This window comes from Trichechus manatus, unplaced genomic scaffold, assembly GCF_000243295.1.
Source record: "Trichechus manatus latirostris isolate Lorelei unplaced genomic scaffold, TriManLat1.0 scaffold00102, whole genome shotgun sequence".
NCBI classification, from domain to species: domain Eukaryota; kingdom Metazoa; phylum Chordata; class Mammalia; order Sirenia; family Trichechidae; genus Trichechus; species Trichechus manatus.
In genome coordinates, this window is record NW_004444038.1 from 7211047 (window position 1) to 7234810 (window position 23764).

At 47.0% G+C, this 23764-nt stretch overlaps 1 protein-coding gene across 1 annotated transcript in view; it reads right to left on the reverse strand.

Annotated features, from left to right (window-relative positions):
- Window positions 1-12938: 12938 nt before the first annotated feature.
- RAB20 (RAB20, member RAS oncogene family) overlaps window positions 12939-23764 on the reverse strand; it is a 43441-nt gene continuing 32615 nt past the window's right edge. The window contains exon 2 of the mRNA XM_004382941.2: window positions 12939-14085. Coding sequence (XP_004382998.1) covers window positions 13550-14085 — 536 coding nt within the window. The 3' untranslated portion in view covers window positions 12939-13549. The remainder of the gene's footprint in view (window positions 14086-23764) is intronic.

Genomic DNA, 23764 nt, shown 5'->3' on the forward strand with positions numbered 1-23764 from the left:
GCGGCTCCTTGGAAACCCTACAGGGAGAGTGCTCTGCCTTATAGATGGCAATGGGTTTGGGTTTTTTTGGTTTATCTCTTGAATATTTCACTTTTAATGCTGAAATATATTTAATTGCAGTTGTTTGTGGAGAAATGAATTGTACTGTTTCCAACTGGTGAGATATTAATAAATTAGTCCTGGCCCATTAGTAAAGTGGAGCCTTGCTGGCACAGTGGTTGCGTTCGGTGCTAACCAAAAGGTCGGCAGTTCGAATCCACCAGCTGCTCCTTGGAAGGAAACCCTATGGGGCATTTCTACCCTGTCTTACAGGATCACCATGAGTCCGAATCGTCTCGACGGCTGCGGGTTTGGTTTCGGTTTATACTTGGGGATGTAATACTGGGTGAGAACAGGGTATTCTTTGTTATGTTAATGAGGCCATATAGTGTAGGGTGGGTCCTGTATATGCTTCTGAGTTATAAAAAGAGCAGATTAGACACAGAGGCAAGCGCAAACACGGGGAAGAGAGATGCCCCACGTAGACCACCAAGGAAACGAGAAAAGTCAGGGCTGCAGGAGCTGAGACAAGGGTCTTCCTCCGGAGCCAGCAGAGAGCCTTCCCCTAGCTCTGGCACCCTGAATTGGGACCACCAGCCTCCCAAGCTGTCAGAGGAGTCCCTGGGCGCCAGAGATGGTTAAGCGCTTGACCACTAAACCAAGAGGTCGGTGATTCAAACCTGCCTACCCAGAGGCACCTTGGAAAAAAGGCCTGGTGATCTGCTTCTAGAAGGTCACAGTCCTGAAAACCCTGTGGAGCACAGTTCTGCACACGTGGGGTTGCCACAGGTCGGAATCAAGTTGATGGCCACGGGTGCTGGTAACCCGTGAGAAGATCAGTTTCTGTCCTTTAAAGCCACTCACTTGTGTTATTTCTGTTAAAGCAACATATGTTTAGGTTTGGTGTATGTGTGTGGGTCACACTTCAGAGTCAACTGCCCAGTATTAAACGGAAAAAGAGTTTCGGCTCTTAGACCTAAAATAAAACGTAAAAATAAACCCATTGCCACTGAGTCAGTTCCAACTCGTCGGGACTCTATACGACAGAGCAGAACTGCCCCATCGGGTTTCCAAGGAGAGCCTGGTGGATTTGAACTGCCGACCTTTTGGTTAGTAGCTGAGCTCTTAACCACTGCGCCGCCAGGGCTCCTAAAATAAATGAGAAAAATAAGATCACAGCCTCAGTACATAATTGGATTAAAAAATGTAGACCATAAAACATAAACAAAATACAAACTAATATTTCATAACCTCAATAGCTGTTTATGCAAAGGAGCCCACGATCTTGCCAAAGCATAATGTGTCTCAATGTCCTAGTCTTGAATCAGATCATTAGACCTAAACCTTGAAATTTCAAGCTCTGTCCTTCATGGTTCCTCGCGTACTGCATGAGAGAGATTTTTTGGTCTAGTTTCTTAGTGCCAGGAATAACCTGCCCAGAAAGTTAAATGTCCCACTAACAGCGTCCCATATTTTCCAGAGACAGGACGCCTTGAGATTAGAATCGCTTCTGCCTCCCAACCACTTCATAAAATGACTTCCAGCACCCCCTCAGTGCAGAATGCACCTTGAGCTGGAGGAAATACCATTCCAACTAAGAGGGCAGAGGGTACGCTAAGAAACACCGCAACTCCTGGGAGGCTGCATTTAACCTGCAAACTACTGGACAAAAACAAGTTGATGAGGACACCGCGAGCACATTTCCTCAACTCTCAGGGCCTCAGGGTAAGATGAAGCAAAGCACCTACACTTCACAGTGGTGTTCAGAGAAACTCGCTACTCCACGTGAACCTGCTTAAGGCAGTACGTGGCACGGGTACACTCAGGTTACTTTTATATCGTGCCCTGGGCCAGAGAAGGAGTTAAGAGAATCCCTGCCATTTGGGAAATTTTGAATGAGTTCAAGGAGAGAAAAACTATTCAAAATAGTCCGTGGTAGTAAAGAAAATAAATTTTGAAAATGCATTCCATGACATTCTAGACATGGAACGAAAGGGTAAAGTTGACGTGAAGGAAGAGCTGGAGGCAGCAGACCAAACCCAAGAAAATGGCGTGTCAGAAAAAGGAGTAATGGCCAGCTCACCTCCTGAGAGCTCAACAATGAGAGGCTCAGAGAAAGTTGCCAAACTAAACCTATCTGTAAGCTATTGTAGAGAGCGGAGACCTGGTGCCCAGTGGTGAAGAGAGGGAAGGAACCGCTTTCTGGTTATTTGGCCACCAAATTCAGCTGCCTTAAAACAGCACAATCTTTTAGCTGGTGGAAGTGCAGATGGAAGGGAACTATTCTGTGAAGTGCTTTCCGTGCCCCAGACCCCGCTCTACGCATTCACAGGGTGTATTATATCTGCCTCTGCAAATGGTTAAGCGCTGGACTACTAGCCAAAATATTGGTGGTCTGAACCCACCCAGGGGCATCTTGGGAGACAGGCCTGGTGATCTGCTTCTGAAAGGTCACAGCCTTGGAAGCCCTATGGAGCAGCTCTGCTCTGCACACGGGGTCGCCATGAGTCAGAGTCCACTGGACAGCAACTAACAACTGTGAGGGAGGTATGGTGTGTCCCGTTTTACGAAAAAGGATATTTCGCATAAAGAGGTCCACTTGCCCCAAATTACACCATCAGTTTAATTAGCAAAGATTCAAGCCCAAATCTACAGATTTCCTCCAAAACCTGTGCTGAGTTCCAAAAAACAGCTCCCACCTGATGGAGCCCCGACGACATGTCAGGTGCCACCGAGGCACTTTGCATACATTACCTCTGAATCCTCAAAACCCTGGGGTCACTACCACGTACCATTTAGTCCAGGAACCTAAGTGACATTTTAAGTTGCACACACTGATGTTTTTGATCAATCGTTTTTTTGAAGGATGGAGCGCAGGCAAGTTAAACATAAGAGGCTGGAGCTGCAAAGCCACCCAGGAGGGGTACGGAGAAGGCTCATCATCCTCTCTAGCTTGAAGTACACCCCCAGCAACTCCCCGACACCGCCTCCCTACCTGCAGGCTGACTCTCTGAAAAGTCCAGCGGTAGGGGTGACTCAAGGAAGTTCTGCCTCCCTTCCTGAGCCCAGGTTCAAGAGCAAAGGGCAGCCTTGGGGTAGAGACAGGCTTGGAAGATGGGGGCCTTGCTATGGCATAAACTCATTTCTGCAATGGCCACTAGCTCCTAAATGGGAGAGGGTCCAGCTTCTCTGTGGGGTGGCGACCCTGCTCTTGCCCTGAGCTGATTCATCCCTACTTCTCCACTAACAAGAGTCAGTTTTATCTGCAGGACTGTTGGAAGAGGAATTCCTGTGTTCAGACTGAGAAGTGTCTGTGCTGGGGTCTCCCACACTGCCCACTCACCATGAGGAGTCGCCCTCAGCTACTGGCTCCCACTGTCCCCGCCCCACAGAGACACTGGCCAACAAGCTGTGGAGGCCATCAGAGGGTGAGACAGAATGAGGAGGCCTGAAAGTGCCCCTGGAGACATACTTGTACATCGTGGAGATAAAAATGGCCATTTCACAGGCCTGCCAGCTGCCTCGATGGGGAGCGGGCCTGGACCCACGCTGCCTACTTAACGCCAGATGTCCACAGCCCATGACCTAGAAATTATCAACGAAAGAGACTGCTTTCTTGGCCTCCGTTAATTTTTTAAGTGGAAAAAAGAAATGGATTGGGGAATAAAAGGAAGGGACTGTCCAACTTCTCTCGGGACAATTGGTGTCTGCTGGTTAGAAGCCTAAGCAACCCAACACACCTTTCAAGGAAGGATTAACCAGTAAGCAAGGTACACACCAGTTTACAGTAAGCAAGTACACACGGGCTTAATTGTGTTTACCTACTAATAAAAAAAAACCCAAACCTGTTGCCATCGAGTGGATTCCAACTCATAGCAACCCTATAGGACAGAGTAGAACTGCCCCATAGGGTTTCCAAGGAGCAGCTGGTGAATTTGAACTGCCGACCTTTTGGTTAGCAGCCAAGCTCTTAACCACTGCACCACCAAGGTTCCCTCACCTAGTAATGGTAGTGCAGAATTTCACATGGGTTTCAGATTTCACGTGGGTGGGATCGTGCACTACAGGTTAGTAGGAAAACACAATTAAGCCGGTGCGTAGCTTGCGTATTGGGTAATCCGTCCCTGCCACCTTTGTCAGGGAACAAACAGTGCAACAAACGGAACCGGGCATTGAAGTCAGGTCAGATTCCCAAGCTGCCAACTGTGGGACCTGCCATGAGATATTTAACTTCCTGAGCTCCTTTCCTCAAGACGGGGACAGCAGCTTCATGCCTAGGGGGCCCCCAAGGGGGCCAGTGGGGCACAGTGCCCGGCACCAGGACCTCTTGGCTTCCTTTACCTTGAGGGGAAAAATCCATTGTGTAGATTTGTTTGTCCCACCAGTCCTTTGGCTTCTGCGGTGCTTGATTCAGGACTGAACCGAAAATTGTACAGAAGAACTGTAAAGGGAGAAAAACGTACCCAGCAGCGCCCGCCTTCTCCCTGTCCCACCCACACCCCCAGCGCTTGTTCTGATGGCCCACTGGCACGACCAGCTCCTCTTGGAAATGGGGGGATCTGCAGAAGGGGAACAAGCTGTGCTCTGGTTCCCTCCCTCACTCTGTCTCCCACCCTCTGAGGTCTGACTGCCATAATGAGAACTTCAGGCCGTCACCACCAAGAGCAAATGAAAGAGATAATCTGGGCAGGTAGGCACATGGGGCCGGCCATGTGATCAGCTTCTTACTCTGCCTGCATCTACACCGTGGTCTATAAAAGCATCTAATACTACAAGAGTAACAATATTCACTGAGGGCCTGCTGTGTGCCGAGGACTGCCGTCTATGGGTTATATATGTACGTTGACATCATCTCCGCCTCTCACAATAATACTTTGTAGCTCACTGTCTTAGTTATCCAGTGCTGCTGTAACAGAAATACCACAAGTGAATGGTTTTAACAAACAGAAATTTATTCTCTCACAGTCTAGGAGGCTAGAAGTCTGAATTCAGGGCGCCAGCTCCAGGGGAAGCCTTTCTTTCTGTGTTGGTTCTAGGGGAAGGTCCTTGTCATCAATCTTCCCCTGGTCGAGGAGCTTCTCAGCACAGGGACCCCAGGTCCAAAGGATGTGCTCTACTCGTGGCACTGCTTTCTTGGTGGTATGAGTTCCCCATAACTTTCTGCTCCTGTCTTTCTTTTATATCTCAAAAGAGATTGACTCAAAACACAACCTAATCCTGTAGATTGAGTCCTGCCTCATTAACATCATAGAGGTTAGGATTGATAGCACATGGGATAATCATATCAGATCACAAAATGGAGGACAACCACACAATACTGGGAATCATGGCCTAGCCAAGATGACACACATTTTTGGGGGACACAATTCAATCCACAACACACATTATATCGTCAATCTGCCAAAGAGAATTGGTCAACATTCAGCCATTTCAGGAGGTAGCATATGATCAAGAACCAATAGTATTGAAGAAGTCCAAGCTACACTGAAGGAATTAGCGAAAAACAAGGCTTCATGAATTGATGAAATACCAATCGAGATGTTTCAACAAACAGATGCAGCGCTGAAAGTACTCATTCATCTATGCCAAGAAATTTGGAAGACAGCTGCCTGACCAACTGACTGGAAGAGAACCATATTTGTGTTCATTCTGAAGAAAGGTGATTCAACAGAATGTGGAAATTATCTAACAATAACATTAATATCACACACAAGTAAAATTTTGCTGAAAGTCTTTCAAAAGCAGTTGCATTGACAGAACTGCCAGAAATTCAAGCCAGATTCAGAAGAGGACGTGGAACAAGGGATATCATTACTAATGTCAGATGGATCTTGGCTGAAAGCAGAGAATACCAGAAAAGTGTTTAGCTGTGTTTTATTGACTATGCAAAGGCATTCAACTGTGTGGATCATAACAAATTATGGATAACACTGCAAAGAATGGGAATTCCAGAACACTTAATTGTGCTCATGAGGAACCTGTACATAGGCCAAGAGGCAGTCGTTCGAACTTTAAACTTTGCATGGCTTAAAGTAAAGAAAGGTGTGTGTCAGGGTTATATACTTTCACCACACTTATTCAACCTCTATGCTGAGCAAATACTCTGAGAAGCCGGACTATATGCAGAAGAAAACCGCATCAGGGTTGGAGGAAGACTCATTAACAACCTGCGAAATGCAGATGACACAACATTGTTTGCTGAAAATGAAGAGAACTTGAAGCATTAACTGATGAAGATCAAAGACTACAGTCTTCAGTATGGATTACACCTCAACATAAAGAAAACAAAAATCCTCACAAACTGGACCGATAAGCAGCATCATGATAAATGAAGAAAATATTGAAGTTGTCGAGGATTTCATTTTACTTGGATCCACAATCAATGCCCATGGGAGCAGCAGTCGAACAATCAAATGACATATTGCATTGGGCAAATGTGCTGCAAAAGACCTCTTTAAAGTGTTCAAAAACAAAGATGTCACCTTGAGGACTAAGGTGCACCTGACCCAAGCCATGGTATTTTCAGTCGCCTAATATGCATGCAGAAGCTGGACAATGAATAATGAAGACTGAAGAAGAATTGATGCCTTCGAATTATGGTGTTGGCAAGAACAAACAAACTTTTCTTGGAAGAAGTACAGCCAGAATGCTGCTTGGAAGCAAGGATGGTGAGACTTTTTCTCACATACTTGTGGACATGTTATCAGGAGGCACCAGTCCCTGGAGAAGGACATCATGCTTGGTAAGGTAGAGGGGTCAGCGAAAAAGAGAAAGACCTTCAGTGGGATGGACTGACACAGTGGCTGTAACCAACAATGGGTTCTAACACAGCAATGATTGTGAGGATGGCACAGGACCAGGCAGTGTTTCCTTGTGTGGTACAGGGAGTCGCTATGAGTCAGAACTGTCTCAACAGCACCTAACAACAACAACATATCATCGTCATACCTGAGAAAACCTGTGACTGTGGGGATTAAGTAATTTTTTAGCAATTCAAGTAACAACTAGTAAGTGGCAGAGACAGGATTAATACCCCAGTCAGCTGGAGCCCACACCCTGAGCACTTTCTACCCCCACAGCCCTCCAGGTGGCACAACGGTTAAGTAAGCACTTGGCTGCTAACCAAAAGGTCAGCAGTTTGAACCCACCAGTGGGTCTTCGGGAAACAGATGTGGTAGGCTTCTTCCACAGAGACTGATAGCCTTGGAAACCCTGTGGGGCAGTTCTACTCTGTCCTCTAGGGTCGCTATGAGTCAGGTTCAACTAGATGGCAATGGGTTTGGTTTTACAGGTTGCAATTCCATATGAATTTGAGGATTATATTTTCCATTTCTGTAAAAATGTGTTGTTGGAATTATGATAGGGATTGCATTGAATGTGTAGATCACTTTGGGCAGTACTGACATCTAAACATATCAAGTCCATGATCATGAGATGTCTCCGCATTTATTTAGGTCTTCTTTAATTTCTTTCATGGAGCCCTGGTGATGCAGTGGTTAAAGTGCTTGGCTGCTAACTGAAAGGTCAGAGGTTTGAACCCACCAGCGGCTCCTTGGGAAAAAGATGTGGCTATGGGGCAGTTCTACTTTGTCCTACAGGGTTACTATGATTCAGAATCAAGTCGACGGCAACAGGTTTGGGTTGTTTGTTTGGTGATAAGACAATTGTTTGTCAGATCACACCCACATTTAAACTCTAAGAAAACAGAGGTCACCAGTAAACAAAAATAGAAATGGCAGAACACGGAAAGGGCATTGGACTTGGAGTCGGACACTGTGTTCGTGTCTCATTTCTGCCCCTTCCATTCCTTGGCCTCAGTTCCTCAAATCCTCACCGTTCCTTCTAGATCTGCATCCCTGGGATGAGAACCAGTAACTGTGAGGAAAACACAAAGGGAAGGGAGGGGTAGGGAATGAAATGGCATAACGACATGAAATCCTCTGATCTGAGCAGTAGCGCAAAAGGTGCACTGTAAACCCTTTAAAGAGGAGGCCTGGGCCCAGTGAGAAAGATTATACTCAACCGCTTCCAGAAAAGACGCAAAGGGATGGGAAGTCCTGGGGACACAGGAGTTAAATTGCTCAGCTGCTAACCAAATCCACCAGCCGCTCCGTGGGAGCAAGACATGGCCGTCTGCTTCCGTGAAGATCACAGGCCTGGAAACCCTATGCGGCAGTTCCACTCTGTCGCCAGGAGTCGGAATCGACTTAATGGCAACAGGCTGGTTTTTGGTCATATTTTCCTAGTGCCGCCATAACGATACCACCAGCGGGTGGCTTAAGAGAATTTTGTTTTCTCACACTTCTGGAGAATTCAGGGGGTCAGCAGGGCTAGGGTCTCCCTGGGTGTTGGCTCCAGGAGAAGACCCTTCTTGTGTCTTTCAGCTTCCCGCCTCCCGGTGTTTCCCAGTGCTCCTGGGCTTGTGGATGGGTCCTCACAAGGCACCTTCCCCCGTGTGTCTGTATCTCTGTCATTGTACTCCCCTTTATAAGACAGCAGGCCCTGGTGGCACAGTGGTTAAGAGCTCAGCTGCTAACTAAAAGGTCGGTGGTTTGAATCCACCAGCCGCTCCGCGGAAACCCTATGGGGCAGTTCTACTCTGCCCTACAGGGTCGCTGTGAGTCAGAGTCAACTGGATGGCAAGGGGTTTGCTTTTTTTGCTTTTATGAGACACTGCTCAGAAGAGATTGGGTTTAGGACCCATCCTACTCTGGTATGACCTCACTAACGTGACAAAAACCAAACCAGCTGCGGTCTAGCTGCGTTCATCTCAGCTTTCTTAAGCAGATCACCAGGCCTTTCTTCTGAGGTGCTTCCGGGTAGATTCAAACTGCTAACCTTTCAGTTAGCAGCCAAGTGCTTAACCATCTGTGCCACCCAAGGACGCCTAAGAGGAAACCTTATTTCCAAACAGGCTCTCATCACAGGTACAGAGGTCAGGACTTCAACAGACATTTCTGGGGACGCAATTCTGTCCGTAACAGAGACCAGCTCCAGGCTGACCCGAATTTGAAGGGGCTCTGCATTGCAGTTTGTTGCACTGCGCTCCGCAGCTCCGCCCAGTCTGGCAATGCAGCTTCGAAAGCTCTAACTTTGGGAAGGATTGAAGATACCGTCATGATACAGAGGGAAACTGCTGAAAAATAAAGGTTGTGTGGCATAAGGCCGGCTAGGAGGGGTGCGGAGACAAGCGGCCAAGCTCCTGCCTAGTCACAGAGAGGCCGGTGCCACCCGGGCTCCACCACCCACGCCGGGATGAATTTTGACTTCAAGATCCCCCAATGTCCCAAGAGACCACACGGCTGGCACTCGGAATGCAGGGTCTCTGAATTTCGGGGGCTTGCCCTTTTCAAAGCAATGTATCACCCCTTAATAAGGGCTCTGGAGCCCTAGTAGCACAGTGGTTAAGAGCTCGACTACTAACCAAAAGGTTGGCAGTTCGAATCCACCAGCTGCTCTTTGGAAACCCTATGGGGCAGTTCTGCTCTGTCCTACAGGGTCTCTATGAGTCAGAATCGACTTGACGGCAATAGGTTTAGTAAGTGGTCTGCATAGCTAAGTTGGAAACCCTGGTGGCATAGTTGTAAAGAGCTTGGCTGCTAACCAAAAGGTCGGCAGTTCGAATCCACCAGCTGCTCCTTGGAAACCGTATGAGGCAGTTCTACTCTGTCCTATAGGGTCACTAGGAGTCAGAATTGACTCAATAGCAACGGGTTGTTTTTTTTTAAATAGCTAAGTTCACCCAGGAGCACCAAAGCGCGGCACACGGGCAGTTATACTTCTCCTTTCCCTGGAAGACAGAAAATCATCTTTCCCATCTGTTAATTACACAGGTTTGAGCACCTGGCTCTCTGCACCTCTACTCTAAGAACACTTTGTGGAACATGAGGTAAAGTGCCTGACAAACACGTGCATAAGATGACTTACTGGCAGAGCAGGCAGCTCGGTTTAAACCAGGAAGCCAGGCTCAGAAATGACAAAGTTATATTACAAAAAAATAAAACCAGGCCCAGGAGCATGTCAAAGGGGGGAACAGCACATACGACATCCAGCTTACAACACATCCAGCCCCCAATTCCCGATGCCAGTGCCAAGTGTGACGCCTCGAGAACACCAGGAAATACCAAATTACATGATGTTATTCAGAAAAAGTGTTTTGATCTGCCTAAGGACACTTGTGGCACAATTGTTAAGTGCTCAGTTGCTAACCACAAGGGCGGCGGTTCAAACCTACCAGCCTCTCCGAGGGAGAAAACACCTAGCAATCTGCTCTCATAAAGATTACAGCCTAGTGCACCCTATGGGGCAGCTCTACTCTGTCCTGTAGGGTCGCTATGAGTCGGAATTGACTCGATGGCACACAACAACAAGGACGCTTTGGAGCACCAGCTGAGAAATGTCGCAGCAATGGCCTCTGTTAGATTGGATTGTGTCCCCCAAAAATTATGTGTTGTAAATACTCACCCTTATCTGGAGCCCTGGTGGCACAGTGGTTAAGAGCTCAGCCACTAACCAAAAGGTCGGCAGTTCGAATCTACCAGCCACTCCTTGGAAACCCTGTGGGGCAGTTCTACTCTGCCCTACAGGGTCGCTATGAGTCAGAATCGACTCGACGGCAACGGGTTTTATCCTGGCAGATGTAATCCCACTTAGGAATAGGGATTTCTCTGTTGCGTTAACGAGATCATACGAGTGTGAGGTGTGTCTTAAACCAATCACTTTTGAGATATAAAACAGCAGATCAGGCAGAAAGAAAGGAAGCACAAACAGAGCCATACTGATGCCACATGGACGACGCCAAGGAACCAAAGAAGAGAAGCCGAAAGAGACAAGGACCTTCCCCAGAGCAGACAGACAAAGCCTTCTCCTCGAGTTCAGACGTCTAGCCTCCTAGCCTCTCAGACGATAAAACTCTGTTCGTTAAAGCCACTCATTCGCAGTATTTGTTACAGCAGCACTAACAGACTAAGGCACACTTCAGGACTGTTTACTGCTGTTTTAACCCTGAACTGTAACTGGTGCCCTGGCGGAGCAGCGGGTAAGTGCTGCTAACCGAAGGGTCAGCAGTTTGAACTTACCAGCCACTCAGCAGAAGAAAGATGTGGCAGTCTGCTTTCCTAAAGATTACAGTCTTGGAAACCCCATGGGGCAGTTCTACTCTGTCCTACACGGTCGCTATGAGTCGTAATCAACTCGACGGCAATGGGTTTTTACAGGCAGCTCAAACCCACATCTTACAGAGAAAATCTGCACTAGCTCCAATAGTTTGTTCACCCAACTGAAAAATCTGAAGCTTCTCAAAAACTGAAAAGGGTCAAGAACCAGGGGTCACGTGAGGTCAAGATTAGTAGACTCTGACCCAAGAACCTGGCGCACGTGCCAGGAGTCAAGGCTGGTATGTGAAATCCACCTGGGGGCACCGCCAGATCATGGAGTTGCAGGGAGGCCTGGGTCACCAACGAGATAGTAAACAGAATCAAGGGACATTAGGGCAGGAAAGGACTTTGAGAATTCATTTAGCCCATCTCTGCCTTCAAGGCTGAACCACAACAAATAACCTCCTCTGATACTCTGTTCTCTCTTCCCCGTCTCCTTTAACGAAGATTTCAAGGTCTCCTTGGTAGAAGGTTTCCTAGATGTGTCACTAGCAAAGGTGCACTTTATGGAAAATAAATGTAACCTCTGCTCTATTATGGCAAATTAAGTCAGATCAGTGGAAAGGAATCCTCCAACGTGATCCCTTTTCAGTTTTCAATGGGCTGTTGCTGCGACACTGAAGTTTTAGATCTGAAGATCCTGCTTCAGTAATGGGGTGCCTTCACTGATGAGCTCCCGTCACAAAGAGCAGGCCGTGTCGGACTTCATCTTATAAACGGGGCTGTCAGTCACTCAGCCGAGAAACGCCCACCTGGTAGAAGCGGAGGAGTTAGGCCTTTGGCGGCCCAGTAACTGGAGATCATGGCATTCCACGAAAGCAATGAGAACCAAAACCCAAACCTGTTGCTGTCAAGTTGATTCCAACTCATGGCAACCCCAAAAACCCACTGCCATGAAGGCGATTCCAACTCGCAACGACCCTATAGGACAGAGTAGAACTGCCCCATAGGGTTTCCAAGGCTGTCATCTTTACGGAAGCAGACTCCCACATCTTTCTCCTGAGGAGCAGCTGGTGGGTTCGAATCGCCGACCTTTCGGTTAGCAGCCGAGCACTTAACCAGTGCGCCACCAGGACTCCTCTATGGCGACCCCACCTCTGCCCAAATAAAACAACTCAGGAAATACTCTTCTGCCCAGTAGCCTTTGCCTAACTTTGCTATCTTTTCCCAGCAAAGGGCCCCAACTCTAGCCTACTTGCTTTCAATTTCTAAGAAAACAAAAACGGTTGTTTCACAACTTCTCTGCCTTGGCATCTTCACCCACAAAGCAGCCCACCCACCTCACATGCCAGAACCGGGAAGAAGGTTTCTCATTCAGTCCTGCAGGGCTGACCCCAGACTTTCACAGAAAGAGATCTTTCAGTTCTGCCACTATTATTGGAATTCAAGGCATAAAGACAATTAGGCAGATGGACCGATCTAAGCATTGTGGAATTTGTAAGGATTTGTTGTCATTTTTTAAAGAAAGGGAACCCTGGTAGCACAGTGGTTAGGTGTTTGGCTGCTAACCAAAAGTTCGGCAGTTCGAATCCTCCAGCAGATCCTTAGAAACCCTATGGGGCAGTTCTACCCTGTCCTATAGGGTCGTTATGAGTCGGAATCAACAGCAACAGGTCTGGTTTGTGTTTTTTTTTTTTTTAAGGAAAGAATATCAAGCTCGATGCCATCTCCCAAGCGCTACCCAACAAGGAGTCCAATGGAGGTACAAATAAAGCCTGAATCAATAAAACGTCAACACCAAGATTTTTCCCAAAATCTTTTTTAATAATGTGTGTAGCTTGCGCTGCAGCAACCAATATAAAAACAGTTCTTCCTGATTTCATACCAATTAATGTGTAGAGAATCACTATTGCGATATGCATACAAACACAAGTACCAAACAGTCGGACCAAAAATAAATCACCGTGAAGAGCAATGATTGCAAACAACAGACATAAAAGTTATATAATGTGACGGCAGCCGAGTGTGCCTTGTCAGGTCAGATACGCGCCGCAAAGCTCCCGTCTGTGGAAGAAGAGAGACGTCAGAGTCCAGGTAACGAGAGGACGGCCGAGTCCATCACAGAGCATCGGGGCAGGAGAGAAGGTCACGTGTCTTTGTTCTGCAGGCAGGCTTTAACAGATGATTCGTTTGATTCCTCACCTCCTAACACACCAGACGGAGACTGAGGAGACTGCTGGCATTGATCTTCTCTTAATAAACAGCTGTCACTTCCATTCAGATTCTCTCCGCCACGTACTGCTCCATAAAATCATTCTTTGATTTTCTGTGCTCCCTTCTGACCATTGCACAATCCGCAAGGTCACACTCCTTACCCTACGTGCAAACCGGATGTCCGGGGGACCCTCTGAGCGTCAGGCACAGCACCCAGACTTCATCTGTTTGGGCTGCTTTTCATAATCGCTTATAACCACCGTCTGTGGCGGCCCCTCGGCTCTCTGCCGTAAAATCATCGGCACAACCATATCAAACAAGGTTTCGAACAGGTAGTCCACGTTGTAGCCAGTTTTGGCGCTGGTCTCAAAGCACATTTTCTCAGCAGCTGGCACGTCCTTCTCATCCAGCATTCTGTACTTCAGGATCTTTTTGTAAAGTGCCACCGCATCCTCCAGCTTCACCTGCTTGGGCACTTTGGCTGGGACGCAGCTACCGCCGGCCTCCCTGGAGCTGTCCTGCTCGTTCTCTTGGTCCTCGGCAGCCCCCTCCTCAGCGAGGTCCAGCTTGTTCCCCACGATGGCAAAGAGGCAGTCAGTGTTGGCTGTGTCCGTCAGGCCCAGGAACCTGTCCTCCAGCTCCACCAGGCTCTGCAGGTGATTGACGTCGTAGGTGAGGATAATGGCACCCGCTCCTCGGCAGTACATGGAGCCCAGCCCGTGGAACTGCTCCCTCCCTGGGGGGGACAAGAAGGAAAAGAAAATGTTTGTTACATCTCAGACCGTGCCCACCAACCCCTGCTACACAGGAGCTCCGCCAGGGAAAAGGCGGGGGAAATCGGAAAGCCCAAGAGTGGCTGGAGCTGGGTGAGAAAGAAAATGATGTCCAGAAAAAAGAGGCGACTGACCCACGGTCCCTCCCTCTGGTTAGAAGTCCACGGAGGAACCCAGGACCCCGAATCAAAGAGCACACCCTTTCTACTCTGGGACACTTGAGTCTCATTACAACTGGAGGCCATTCTCACAAAACCTAGCCAAGCAAACAATCGCAAGAGCAAGGAAAGCACCCATGTCCTGTTTTTGTGTCAAATTAAAGGTTGTGCTGCTGGTTCTTACTTTTTTTTTTTTAAGATTCTAAATAAAATACCTACCACCACAGAGCTTGATGGCCTAGTCTATGCGTATCTAAACAGTGTGGTCCTTCTGAACTGGCACCAAGTTCTCAAGTCTGCATCTTCGTGCAGGCACACACAGCTCCTGCAGAGCTGGGGTTCATGCTCGACCTCGAAGACCGTAGCTGAGGCTCACGAGACACGTCCAGCTGCCTGGCCTGAAACCCACTGGTCAATCCACAATCACAGGCCTCTAGAACAGGGTACTAGGGGCCTCAAGAGGGGCCAAACTGCTCAGAGAAGCTCAGAAATGAGTTAGGACTAAACAGAACACTCACCCACAACAAGAAATCTCTCTCTTCCCCTCTTCAAGAGCAAGCTATGGAAAATATGCAAGTCTACTTTCAACCAAGCTGTAAAGCACTGGGCATGCAATACTGCAAGAGACACTCTGACCTCCCAGTCTCTGGGTGCTTTCTCACCTGCTGTCATGGACTGAACTGTGTCCCCAAAAAGGTGTGTCAACTTAGCTGGGCCATGATTCTCAGTATTGTGTGATGGTCCACAATTTTGTCATCTGATGTGATTTACCTATGTGTTGTAAATCCTGCCTCTGTGATGTTTAACGAGGCAAGATTAGAGGTAGTCATGTTAATGAGGCAGGATTAGAGGTAGTTATATTAATGAGGCAGGACTCAATCTACAAGATTAGGTTGTATCTTGAGTCAATCTCTTTCGGGATATAAAAGACAGAAGCAAGCAGAGAGACAGGGGGACCTCATTACCACCAAGCAAGAAGAGCCAGAAGCACGAATCCCTTGGACCCGGGGTCCCTACGCTGAGAAGCTCCTAGACCAGGGGAAGATTGATAACAAGGACTTTTCCCCAAAGCCGACAGAGAAACAGCCTTCCCCTGGAGCTGGCGCCCTGAATTCAGACTTCCAGCCTCCTAAACTGTGAAAGAGTGAATTTCTCTTTGTTAAAGCCACCCACTGGTAGTATTTCTGTTACAGCAACACTAGATAACTAAGACACCTACCTTTGGATGCCCTCAGCATTTTGTACAGTAAAACCTGCAAAAACGAGAACCTGTGCAAGCTAGAAACCTGCCAGAGAAGGAAAAAGTAAATACCTTCCACTAAAACGAGCGATACGAAAGTGATAAGACCGCACCCTCTCAAAGGCGGAAAACTTGCGAGAGCCGGAAATCAACGCAGTCCCCTGGAGTTCCGGCTCTCACAGGTTTCACCGTGTAATGCATTGCACCCCAGCAGTTCACCAAAAGTTCTCCAAAAGAATAATATGAATTATAAAGCACACCTAAGTTCATCATAAGCACAGTAGCACTTCGCAGTGTTGATTATAATTTAAGAACATTCTTTACATTTTCTCTCCCTAACGAGAATCCCAGCCAGTGCACCTCATGCACGGCCACCACCTGTCTGACAGTGGAGGCTTGCGTGTTGCTGAGATGTTGCACAGGTTTCAGCAGAGCTTCTTAACTAAGACAGACCAGGAAGAAAGGCCTGGCAATCTACTTCTGAAAATCAGCCAATGGAAGCCATACGGATCACAATGGTCCAATCCCATGTGCATGGGGTAGCCAAGGGTCAGGTCGGCTAACAACAAGAGGGAGCGTCAAAGCACAACTAAAAATGACATCAGAGGACTTGCTTCAGCTGTCTTGCTCTCAGAGTCACAAGTTCAAACGCTCACAAGGAACAGCCAGTCGGAACAAGGAGGGAGGCTGAGTGTGAGACAATGGAAGGTGGGGCTGGAGGAAACCGAAATGCGCATGCCCAGGTTGAGATGCGCATGGCCAGGTTGAAATGCGCATGCCCACGTTGAAATGCGCATGCCCCGGTTGAGAAGCGCATGCCCCGGTTGAGAAGCGCATGCCCAGGCCAGGTTCCGGGGACCCCGCCTGGAAAGCATGCTTGGCTGTGTTTTTTAAAAAAAAAAAGAAGCCAGAAACTTGGGCTTTCATGAGAAATCTCCCCACTCCTAAATGTTCAAAATTTTTTTACTACAAAATTTCTAAAGATCACGTCTGGGCAAAACAGACTACAACTGCGGGCCGTCAGTTTGCATCTTTTAAATTCTCAGCGATCCCTCAAGTCTCTCTGAGGACGACCTTTCTAAGGGTCTATGACAGGGCTGACCTCTCAGGGGGTTTAACCATTCCGGTCAGGAACCGAATTCCGGGATCCATGACCTTGACTGGGAAAAAACAGTGTCTTTATTTTCACCACCCTCTAACTGAAATTTCGTATTTCCTTCAATTATGAATACTGGCAACCAACCACAAAGGGGTTGTAAGAAACAGTACCTATTGCTCTGTTATCAGCAGAAATACCAAATACTGTCAATTTGCATTACAGTTGTAGCAGGTATCTGGAGGTTATGTACGCTCATCACCACTTCAAAATCACAGCAGCTATTAAGCCTGTCACTGATCTCGTTATTTAATGCGTTCATAAGGAAGCGCGTATGCATCACAATTTTTTTTTTAATATTTTGAAACCTCGATTTCAGTATGCCTGGATTCTTGTAGTCCTATGTATTTTACGGCACATATTTAAATACATTATTCTGAGAAGGGTTCATGGATTTCCACCACACTGGTGCTAAGGAGCCCTTGGCACCAAAGAAACCAAGGACCCTTGGTCTATGGGTCTTTGGAGCAGTTTTGAAACCATAATCCTTACACCAGAAAAAACCCGAAACGTGCCATGGAGTCAATTCTGACTCACAGGGACCCTATGGGACGCAGTGTAACTGCCCCACAGGGTTTCCAAAGCTGTAAATCTTCGTGGAAGCAGACTGCCACATCTTTCTCTCTGGGAGCAGCTGGTGGGCTCGAACCACAGACCTTTCGGTTAGTAGCCGAGCATTTAACCACTATGCCACCAGGGCTCAGACACAGACTTACACGTGACAGATGTCTTCTCCCACACCCACAGCCAAGATCCTAAAGCCTGATTTCCCCAGCTTCTGCTCCAACAACACCCAAGTGTTTTCCTAAGTGATGTGAAGCAGCCGAAGGTCATGAGATGGGGTCGGAGAAGGAGTGGGGGAGCCCTGATCAGGTTTGGCAGCAGCCGCCCTGTCGCATTTCTGAAGGTCAAACAGCTAGAAGGCAAGTTAACTGTTAATCAGCGCTCCCTCCCACTTCTGGGAACAGCCAGCCTGGGGGCTGCTTCAGTTTAGGCTCAGAGCCACACGCTGACAAGCAGTCCCGCTCTGGAATTCAGCAGATGAAGAACATTTGTGCCCTTTAACACACCTATAACGTACTAGTTGTCAGCCAGTTAATCTATTCGTCGGTTTCAAGCCAAATTATACTGAATACCAGCAGGCAGATACTAAGTATTCTTCAATCTCTTCATGTCCCCCTATGCGATATGATAATCAAGAAGGTTTTAAAAACAAACAAAGTAGCAATAACAGGCTTTAGTTTAAAAAAAGAGAGAGAAAGAAAAATGCTTTTCTATTATTACCACTGACTTTTCTTTCAGACATACTAATGCCATATATAGCAAACCAAGCATCATGAGGTTTCCCAACAGCTAAAAATGTTATCAGCGCCTACTCTCCAGATTTCACAAGAGACCCAAGGGAAAATGAGTAAGTAGCATTCCAGTTACCCTGGATGAATTTTTTTAAGCCTCTGTTACAGAGTTCACTCAGGACAAAAGTGGAACTGTGTCAACACCAAGGCCTAAAATAGTTTTCCTTTCCAGATAAAAATGCCTGGCGTGCTTTTTTTAAAAGTAAATATTAATAATAATACAAAAAGAACGATCAGAACAAGTCAAGTCAGAGCTCAAGATCCCAAACGCTAGCCAGAAAACAGAGTAAGAATTGCTATTCAACTCGCATAATCTGTATCTATCCATTAACCAATGCAAACAAATGAAAGGCAGTTACCCTTGTGAAAGAATGTATGATTAAGCAGTTTTCATACCTGAAATTCTTAAGTACTATTTTTAAATATAATCTATAGCTTTTAGAATTGTAATGGGATATTCAGGCTGCATAAAAATGAGGATATTGTCCATGAACTAGATGGACGAATCCTACATGGAACAGAAGTTCTGAGTTGAATACTAATTGAATTTAACTGGGAGCCCTGGTATTTCAAGCATCAAAAAGAAAATAATGATAATAATAACAATGAAGATAAAGTGGTAAGTCAGTAAGACCTGACCTTTTTCCATTTGCTTTGCCAAATGCACAGTGTATCTGCAGACAAGATTTTTAAATAAGTTTTCCAGCATTATGTGAACACGCGCTGAACTATGCCATGAAGTCAGGCTGCCAGCTATTAAAAACCAAATCGTACTAAATACCAAATCCGCTACCTTCACGTAGATTCAACTCGTGGTGACCCCATGTGATGCAGAGTAGATCTGTGCTCCTTAGGGTTTTCCTGGTTAATACGTTTTGTAAGCAGACTGCCAGGCCTTTCTTCCAAGGTGCCTCTGGTAGGTTCAAACTGCCAACCTTTCAGTTAGCAGCCAAGCACTTAACCATCTGCACCATTCAGAGACTCCAACCTGCTGCGAACGCGCTGTACCTATTAGTTCACTCTACCTTCAGAGCGTTGAGTTCCTCGTCTAAAAGGATGGGCTTGAACTAGTATTTCAAAAGTCCCTTCCCACTGTAGCTGGACCAGGTATTTCTATCTCTCTAGCCTTTTTTCCCCAAGTTGGGTCCCAAAAGACCAGTTCCAAAGCTGAGACTCTCTAGGAATTCCAGCAGTTTCACTGACTTGGAAACGAACCATTACTTGAAGAAATCAATAGCATCCTGCTCAAATTCTATGAGTGTCAAGAGTACCAGGCTGACCCAAAGCCAGGCCTAAGAGTCACTTGTTCCCTTTTTCAGTGGAAAACAGAGAAAAATTACAAGTTGGTTCAGATTTAACCACTGCAGCCAAGGCTCCAGGTCCACAGAGCCAGGCTGCCCAAGCTGGGTTGGGCCACTACCAGTGTGGTTCTTTCTGCTACAGTTGATCATCAAGACCCAGAAAGAAAAGTGCTTAATCCAAAGGAGCAGAGGCAGGGGTGCCGGCCTCCTCTCTGATCTTACTCCCTCCTTCAGCCTCCAGGAAGTGGCCTCTGGGCAGCTCTTCACGTCTGAGGACCATCTACAGAGCTGTGCACCCATGGGAGGAACTGGGATTATCCAGAGCATCTGGTATCCAGGTTAGACTTGTCCAGAAATTATGACTTGTCTATGAAGGAAATCAAGACGTGATCTGTTAAGCTCCATGTATCCAACACAATTTAAACACAGGCTGTAAATTATCCCTGGTAGTTAAAGAAAGTTCAAGAGGCAGTCGGTCATTTGAACAGAACAAGGGGATACTGCACGGCTTAAAATCAGAATTATTCTTTCATCATACTCCTACTGTATGCTGAGCAAATACTCTGAGGAACTGGACTATATGAACAAGAACAGGACATCAAGACTGGAGGAAGACTCATTAACAACCTGCGAGATGCAGATGACACAACATAGCTTCCTGAAAGTGTAGAGGACTTGAAGTACTTACTGGTGAAGATCAAAGACCACAGTCTTCAGTATGGATTACATCTCAACATAAAGAAAACAAAAATCCTCACAACTGGACCAATAAGCAACATCATGATAAATGGAGAAAAGATTGAAGTTGTCAAATATTTCATTTTACTTGGATCCACAATCAACGCCTATGGAAGCAGCAGTCAAGAAATCAGATGATGCATTGCATTGGGCAAATACGCGGCAAAAGAACTCTTTAAAATCTTAAAAAGCAAACTTGTCATTCTGATAACATACGCTTGACCCAAGCAATGGTCTTTTCAATCACTTCATATGCCAGCAAAAGCTGGACAATGAAAAAGGAAGACCAAAGAAGAATTGATGAATTTGAATTACAGTGTTGGTGAAGAATATTAAATATACCATGGACTGCCAGAAGAATGAACAAATCTATCTTGGAAGAAGTATGGCCAGAATGCCCCTTAGAAGCAAGGATGACGAGACTTCATCTCACTTACTTTGGGCATGTTATCAGGAGGGACCAATCCCTGGAGAAGGACATCATGCTTGGTAAAATAGAAGGTCAGTGAAAAAGAGGAAGACCCTCAATGAGATGGATTGACACAGCGGCTCCAACAATGGGCTCCAACATACTATTACGAGGATGATGCAAGACCAGGCAACGTTTCTTTCTGTTATCCATAAGGTCGCTATGAATCTGAGTCGACTTGACAGCACCTAACAATGAGTTGAGGAAAAATGTAACCTGTAAAAATGCCTCCAATATCTGATCAGGCACATCTTTGAACAAAACCACTGGTAAGCAGTGTAACTGGCTGGGATGTTGACTCGTGAGTTGAGGCAGTTAAAGAGAGGGAGGCCAGCTGACCACTGCGGACAGGGCCCCTTAGGGAGGCAGGTCCTAACAGGCTTAAAAGAGTCTGATTTCAGATTCTCAGATGGAGAAACTCAATTGTATCAGTTCACCCAGAGAGCTAATTTCATTCAGTGTGTGTGGTTTAAATTCTCCCTATGTAAAAGAAGGCGGGAAACCCAGATACCAATTGGTCGTTTATACCAGGGAATGAGCTGTTGATCTCCATAATCACATGCCAGTATCAGGCACTGGAAATACTGGGTGATGATAACAGAGCTTGGTAGGTCTTAACCCAAACCCACTGCCGTCGAGTCGATTCCGACTCATAGCAAAGCCTTAGGATTCGTTAAACTCGCGCCGTCTTCCCAGCAACCGCATGAAGCACATGGAGTGGGTAGTCCCCCTCCCACAGTATACAGAGGATGGAACAGAGGCACAGAAAGGCAAAGGGACTGGCCCCCAGATACACAGCAAGGGGTGGAGCTCAGCTTCAAGGACACTTGCTCCAGGTAATCCAGGGAGTGTGTGGTTTAACCACTCCCAGAAACGGAGGAAGGAGGCCTTGGGGTAGCTCATTCTGGCCAGAGAAAACGCCTGTCTCTACCCTGCCACAGAGCCTCGGTGGCACAGTCATTAAAAACTCGGCCACTAACCAAAAGGTCAGCAGTTTGAATCCATCAGCCGCTCCTTGGAGACTCTATGGGGCATTTCTACTCTGTCCTATAGGGTCGCTATGAGTCGGAATCGACTTGACGGCACCGGGTTTGTTTGGGCTTTTCTTGGCTGCCCTGCAAGTCTAATAAACAAAATACAGAGGCCAAGGGCGACTGCCTTCCCAGGAGCTCCGCAGGCAGACCACGGCTCCCAAGGTACCGCACATCAAGAGCTCCGACTGTAGACACAGACGGTCGTTGTCACGTGCCATTAAGTCGATCCAACTCATAGTGACCCCGTGGAACAGTGTAGAGCTACTCCATGGGGTTTTCTCGGATGTCATCTTTACGGGAACAGATCACCAGGTCTTTCTCCCACGGAGCAGCTGGGTGGGTTCAAACCGCCAACCTTCTGGTTTGGGATCCGGAAGCAGGGCCTGGTATCAGAGTTACTTCAGAAGTTCCCCAGGCGAATGTAACATGCAGACGGAGCCGAAAATCACCGACCTTGCTAGTGAAAATGTGAAAGAAAAAGGCAGTTTATTAAAATGTGAGACTCAGAAGCCTGCTTATTTCAATGTCGCTGAAAAGGAAGCTCGACTGGGAAATTTAAATGCACACACCGAAACAAAGAGGTCCTTTGAAAATGAGTGATCTGCCCTGCGTGGTCCTGACAGCCCACTGGAATGGAGCTCAGAAGGACACCAATGTGACAAGATGAAGAAAGATGAAACACAGGGGAAGAGAACCAGAGACAGAAACCAAGAAAACTTCAAAGCACACATGGAAATACAACCGCCAACAAACAGAGGCTTTGTGTATCTCACTCGACAGCGAGCTGGAACATACGTCCCTTCAGAGAGGTTTTTTTTTAAAAAAATAAAATAAAATCCTTTTCCAGTGCTTTCAGAGCTATTTACAGCATTAGAAATACTACCAGGAAGATAATTTTGGTTCTATTTTGTACAGTTCGATGAGTTTTGACAAATGTATACAGTCATGTAACCTCCTCCACAGGCAAGATGTAGAACATTTCCATTTGTGTGTTTTTAAACCGTCTGGTAATGAACCTGGTTAGAGAACATTAGGTGGAATCAACTGTCCCTCAGCAACGTCTTCGAAGAGTCGATTTTTAGGTCTCTTTTAGCAGAATAAGAAAAAGGGGTCGCAAGTCTCCCCAGGTGGATGGCATGGCTTGGGCCGTCTGGGTGCCAGCACTATGCCCAGCCGGATCTGACTGTCTTCCACCAGAACGTGCAAAGGGAAGAACCGAGTATGCAAGGCCACGTCTGTGCCCCCAATGGTACTTGATCTGAGAACCTACCGTGCAAGCAGAATCTCTAGTAAATCAACAAGGAAAGACTGTCACCACTGAAGGTATCTCGGAAGTACTCATCTGTTTCTCTGAGAAAATGCCCCTAAGGAAAATGGCTGATTTTAAAGCTGAGGTTCCCCGAGAGGTGTAGGATTGTCTCAGCAGTCTGTCTCCCTGGAAGCCCTGATTCCCTCCATAAACACAAAGTGCAGAGAGGAGCTGCCAGTGGTAACTGGCCCAGGTGTGCACTGGGGGAGGTGTCATGGATTGAATGGTGTCCTCTAAAAATATGTATCAAGAAAGTAGTGCCAGGAGCAGAGCACGTCCTTTGGACCCGAGGTTCCTGCGCAGAGAAGCTCCTAGTCCAGGGGAAGTCTGATGACAACGAGGACCTTCCTCCGGAGCCGACAGAGAGAGAAAGATTTCCCCTGGAGCTGATGCCCTGAGTTTGGACTTCTAGCCTACTAGACTGTGAGAAAATAAATTTCTCTTTGTTAAAGCCATCCACTTGTGGTATTTCTGTTATAGCAGCACTAGATAGCTAAGACACGGGGCAAAGACTCCCAGATGCTGGACCTCACCAGGACTTTCCCACAATGCACTGGGAAGGCAACACGGCCCATCAAGGACTTTCCCACAATGCACTGGGAAGGCAACACGGCCCATCAAGGACTTTCCCACGATACACTGGGAAGGCAAGACAGCCCATCAAGGACTTTCCCATGATACACTGGGAAGGCAAGATGGCCCATCAAGGACTTTCCCTGCTCGTATTTCTCAGCTGGGTCATGCTTTCTGACTCTACGTCTAGCGTTTTGCACGACTTTCACCAGGAAACTCTCTCAGCCAAACTGATCATTATGCCCATGGCAGAGGGAGGGAACATAACAGGAAGGAAGTGGTATGGAACACGTTTTCCAGAAAACTACA